This window comes from Alligator sinensis, unplaced genomic scaffold (assembly GCF_000455745.1).
Source record: "Alligator sinensis unplaced genomic scaffold, ASM45574v1 scaffold157_1, whole genome shotgun sequence".
NCBI classification, from domain to species: domain Eukaryota; kingdom Metazoa; phylum Chordata; order Crocodylia; family Alligatoridae; genus Alligator; species Alligator sinensis.
The window spans coordinates 1,312,879-1,318,812 of record NW_005842316.1 but is presented as its reverse complement, the minus strand read 5'-3'; the positions used below and the strand labels follow the sequence as shown (position 1 = coordinate 1,318,812).

At 44.6% G+C, this 5,934-nt stretch overlaps 1 protein-coding gene across 1 annotated transcript in view; it reads right to left on the bottom strand.

The window, feature by feature from the left end:
* The window catches only part of GRIA3 (glutamate ionotropic receptor AMPA type subunit 3), a 217,223-nt gene that overhangs the window by 160,914 nt on the left and 50,375 nt on the right, over positions 1-5,934 (bottom strand). The window contains exon 3 of the mRNA XM_006028500.2: positions 3,358-3,597. Within this exon, the coding sequence (XP_006028562.1) occupies positions 3,358-3,597 (240 nt within the window). The remainder of the gene's footprint in view (positions 1-3,357; positions 3,598-5,934) is intronic.

The window sequence follows — 5,934 nt, the reverse complement described above, 5'->3', positions numbered from 1 at the left end:
CCCTACACGCTTCCCAAAGATGCAGTTTTCCATTATCTTGCAATATCACACCCTATCGTTCAGTAACTCTGTTAGACTTTTTACGGGATCCTTGCTGTCCTTTAATTGAAATTAAGGTATGTGATAGTCAAGATGTGATAGTGAGTCTAGGCTTATGATAGAAGCTTCATAAAAAACTGTAAGGACCTATTAGGATGCAAATGGGAAGGCAGGAAGCAGGGAGATGTGGAAAATGGCAAGGAAAGAAAGTGACAGAGAGATTCCCAGGTCTTGTTTTCTATAGGAAAAAAGTAGTATGCTGTTACTCATAGTATATACAGGGGGTGGCTGATGTGCGATATGGGTGCCTCAGGTGACGTGGACAGCTTCCCTTCAAACATTCTGAACATTGCTTATCATGACCTTGCATTATTGCATGTCTCGCCAAACCCAAAAGATATTTATCTGTAAAATTTCCTCCGCATTTAAACATATGAAATATTGCATTGTATCTTAGTCATTCCCTTCCTACTTCAGTAAATGGCACAGCTGCCTAAGACTGCATCTACAAATGCCCAAAATAGTTGTATGAGCTGAATTAAAATAAAAACGCACTTTTTTGTAGTGGTTTGAAAAAAGTTTCAGCAGCATTTTCAACTGCAGCGTGATTTCTCCAGATATTTCTCTTTGTCTTTGATCTCACACCTAAGCAAGCACATTTCAGCTTCACTACTATCTACACATCCAAAATATATTGGCACTTATACCTCTCTCTACATTGAATCTCATGTTTTTAAAATGTTAGTTGACATAGACTCTAGCCCTACCAAATGCTATAAAAACCTTTGCGCAAACCTTCTTAGTAAGAATGTGCAAAAGTAGCCACTAAGGACTTGACCTTTGTTATACACTGTAGAACCAAGTCCCTCAGGACTACAGGGCCCTAACTTGGACAGAGCTAAGATCCTTTTTGCTCCAAATATGACATATTCTTCCCAACTGAACTAGTGGAGCTCTGTTTGCTCTTAGCCACATAGATTCTATGGCATCCAGTTGTCTGCTGTATTTATTCAACGTGGGGGATTACTAGTAATATTTTATTGTAACAAACATTATCAGAAAATGTCATACTGTATCATACCTGTATCATACCACTTTATGCAGTATGTGGTCAATCGCAACACCAGCTGCTTGAGAGGAAGGTATTAAATTCCTATATCTAGTAGTTGTGGGGTACCCTGCCCCTCCTTATGGTTTCATCCCGTTTCTTAATATAGTTAAAAACTGGCCTAAGCCCTAAAGAAAGTGGTTACAAAAATCTCCCAGGTTTTCTTGTGGGGCTAACTACTATGGGCTTCTATAGACGTGCAGAAATGCAGCTCCAGCGTGCTGGAAATCCAGCGCATCAGAACAGAATTGAGTCTGCTGCAGCACGCAAATTAACATCCTCCAGCAGCCTCCTGCATTGTGTGCATCAGCATCCCCGAGTTGCAACATGGCAGCGGGGCACTTTGAACTAAAGCTTGTTTGGTGAGCTTTAGTTCAAAGCACCCACCGTCATTTTTATAGGGGAGGCTGATACATATGACATTTGGGTGCTTTTAATTAATACGGCTTTCTAATTAAAGTGCCCCCCCATGCCTCCCAGGGCACGTGTTAAATACCCTGTAAGTCAGGATATGCTGGCTATCAGCTAAATATCCAAACTACCTCTGAATATCCATGTAACATATCACTCACCCCAAAGAGCTCAAAAGCAAGCAAAAATTACATGCTGAGAATACCTCCAAGTGTGAGTGGCTATGGGGTGTAGGATGGCGTTATGCATAGCCTGTGTGTAGTAGGGCACTGTGGGGTGCCTGCCACTTCAAGAGGAGAAGCTGCCCAAGAGGCAGCTTGCAGGTGGTGTGGGGGAAGATTGCAGGGTCATCTGATGGGAAGAAGGCCTGCCTAGGGCTTGATAGCCCAGTGCCTGCGCCTGTCAGGGAGCCTGGCCCCAAGAACCTGAGGAGAGGCATTCTCTGCAGCAAGCAGCAGGACTCCTGAAGGACCCATGAAGGTAGGGGAAGCAGAAGGACTCTGAAAGCCTGGGAACCAGAGAATATTGCCTGGGGCAAAGAAGAAAGGGTTTATGCAGGCAAGGGACCTTTGTTATATGTTAGAATTAATATTTGAGTTACAAGCCTTGAGCCCTGCTGGAGGCAGGCTCAAGGCCTACAGAGAATTCCCCAGCCCAGAAAAGGGGCTGAATAAGGGAACAGTGCCCACCAGCTCAGAGAAGGATCTGAGTGGGGTACAAAGGGTTTCCCAGCCCAGAGAAGGGACTCCGTCAGGAAGCTGAACAGAGGACCCGCTGGCTAGGAAGAGCTGGAGTGAGGGATTAGAGGGTCTATAGTCTCCGAAAGCACTACGTGGGGGGCTAGGGGTCTGAGGACCCAGCAATAGAGGGCTGAGAGAGACCTAGAAGGTCTGAGAGTCCCAAGTGGGGCTAAGAGAAGTTAACACCTGGAGTGATAACACCTGCGAGGCTTGGGTTGTGGTGTAGGGGAGGCATGGAGCCACACACAATTTGCCCTTAAGGCTATAGGTGCCCTGCAGGGGCACTGCCAAGCCAAGAGGGCCTATTTAGCATAAGAGTTGGATTGAGACTAGTGGGGTCTAGGAGGGACCCGCTGAGGAGTTGATTGGGCTCAGGCTCTCTCTAAGGCTCATAGGCATCCTCTCTTACTTATCTTCAATAACAACAAGGCATGGAGGGCGAGCAATTAAAGGGGGGCCACATCAGAGACAGAGTCAGGCAGGAGCCACACAGACATGAAGGGGTATCATGGCTGCTCCTGTGGCATGAACCTGCTACAATGTGGCATAACAACATGGATTAATTTTGTCCAATCCTGTGAAGTAAAGCACATTTGTAAAAAGCACCCTGGGATCTTCATAGCCAACACATGGCAAATAGGAGGTTAATGCTTCTACCATTTACTCCCCCTTCCAACACCCACTGCAGTGCGAGTCTAAGATGGTAAAAACGGGGTGAGCTGCAGTGGTTTTAAACCTCTTAAGTGCTGGCTGCACCAAAACACCTTGCAGGAGTTGAATCTATGGTCCCATGGAAAGCAGGTATCCAGTCCTCATGCTTAAGCTCTTAAGTATTCCCTCCAGCACCTATGCTTGCAAATGACTGAGAATATGAAGAGGCCCCTTTTCTCATTTCCCCCTTCATTCCCTTCCGGCAGAATAAATGTCTGCTTGCTAGGACAGTCGATCTGAATGCCTGCTTTGTGTTCAAAGGCTGCCATGGATGTCGTGTATTCCATCGGTTCAATTAATATTTCTAGCATGCTGCATAATATGCCACCTACAAGGGGCGGTGCTCACCTCTCTCTGTGTCGTAGAGGTACACAAACTTTTCCCATTTGTAATATGTCAAAAGACTCAAGATGGCTCCTTTTAAGGCTGGCCGCATCTGGATGACAAACTGCACATCTGCATCTGTTGGGAAGCTGGGGGTGATGAAGGACGTGTGCAGAGCCCCACAAAACGACGTCAGTGTGTTCATTGACATCTGGTCGTAGAATCCAAAGATGGCATAAACTCCTCTGGAGAACTGTGAACAGACTAACAGAGAGGAGATGGAGCTGTTAGAATCTCAGACCACCATGAAACCGTGAATAATTAATGAAAAGAAAAGATACATTGCAGTTATGCAGTGGCTAAGTGCTCAGGCCTCAGACTAAGGAAGGCAGCAAGTTCCGGAGTAGAGGCTCTTTCCCCCTCTATCCCCAATAGAGCAGACTTTGCCTGAGTCTTCAGTTGTTTAAATTTAGAGGGCCTGTTGGCTCCCACACTGCAGCTAATCTCAACCAGCAGGTATCATCACAAAAAGGTAAGAGGTCTCTGAAACCTTCCATCCTTTTATCCTAGAGCTGTACTGCATCATTGGCAACTTTATTTCTTCTTCCCAAAATTCATCATAAACGTGAAATCATCCCTCCTAAAGAGCAGGGGGACTTTTCTTGTGGCAAAACTCTCCAATGACAAAGCAGCTGTGTGAATTGCCAGCCATCATATGGAGCTGGGCAATTAATCCCATGCATGCAATGCCCCTTTTATTTTCTTGTCGTCTGTGAAGATCATTACAAGTCAGATTTCTGACAGTCTCTGGTGTTCTTATGAGCTGCTGGCCTCTTTCATTTACCACAATGGAAGGAATTCAGATGTACAATAGCTTAATGTGATTACCCTCAAAGGCCACATCTACACATGCATCAATGCGCAGTAGCTACGGCACATTTCATTTCATACTTGTATAATAAATAAATGCGCAGTAGCCAGAGTTATTGCACAGTAATGCCGGTGAATGCCTTTTAGTTATGCTACTGCACAGTAGCCTAATAATACAGTGCAGCAGCGTATTAGCACTGTCTGTGCTGTGACATGCTACTGCACAGTGTCATTAGGCTACTATGCAGTTAGCGTCTCATGTAAACGAGCCCAAAAAGTAGCAAAAGAGAGGGGTGATACTCATGGAATGTTATATTGGGATTCATTTATGTAAAAACAGCTAGTGACAGCACAAGACTATTTTTTAATCACTTATGCTTTTACTACCATCACAGGACATCAGGCTGGCACACCAAAAGACACCCCTCCTCCTGCAACAAAGGGGAAACCATATGGAAAACTTTACTTATCCTATAAAGGAGGCTTGCAAGCTTCCCTAACCCGATATAACTCTACTCTCAAGCCCCTCAGAATCATGAACCATCAGATCTTCAACAAATCACAGGTTCAGAAGTAAATATTGCTTGTCCTCAGCCTCTGGGAGATGAGATACCTTTGCCATGCAATGTTGGAAAGCCGCATTTAAGAAACGACAGGCACATTTCTCTTGCTAGTTGCTTAATGAAAAAAATGGCCACTTGAGTGGGAGAAAGTGGCTAAAAGTGTCTCCCTTTTTCCAAAAGCTGTCTTTTATGTAAAGCTGTTCTGGTTGCTCAAAAAAAAAAAAAAAAAAAAAAAGAAACCATGGCAAAAGAAAGCTTCACCTTATTTAATATTATAATGAAAGTAATACCCATGAAAGGTCCTATAAAAATGGCTTTGAGACTATATACTGTTTCCATCAACAGAGCAGCCATGGCACCTGCAGCAAAAATACTGCTTCATCACATGCACCATCCCTCATCACCCAGCAGAGGCCAGTCATGTCTGAAAAGTAGGTGGACAAGGCAGACGGGTACATGGAGACCTTTGGGCCAATGTCTCAAAGAAAGTTGGAAAGCCTATTCTGATGATCCTTCCTTATTGTACCATTTGGGTCTCACCTAAGACTGCTCAGAGGTATTGTTTTCCAGTTATATCAATGGTGTTTTTGTCATGTATGCACTCATTTACTAGGAAGTGGCTTGAGGACAGCCACCAGATGTTACCAGCTTTGTGTCTATTGTGCTGGGATGAGCTCATATTTACCACGAGCAAAATAAAAGATACTATTAAAAGGTATGATTAATTTTATCCCACTGTGTTGTAATAATCCACCAGCCTTTCCATGCTATTTGAAAACAAACATTGGATCCCAGTACTGAGATACGAGATCCTTCACTTGAATCATGCTATATGCCTCAAAGGCTCCACTTTCAATTACATTAGTAATTTTGGACTTGTCTACCAGTAATTGTTATGGAGCTGCTGGCCTGCCTAGACTACTTTGCCTGAAAAAGCTTTCAGAGCAACCTTCACCTTTTTATTCCATTCCTTCACAAAATCCACATGCAGAGTGCAGACTTCTTATGGTAGGAAATGACGTAGGTAGTGAGGAGCACAGCCTGGCAGCTTGGAGAGCTGCATGCAGCTGGTAAGTCTGCTATAGTGCAAGGGAAGGGGGGGAGGATTGGGGCTGGGCTGGGGTGGGGCAAGAGCAGGATAGAGCCATGGCTCGTCCGGAGGTCGACT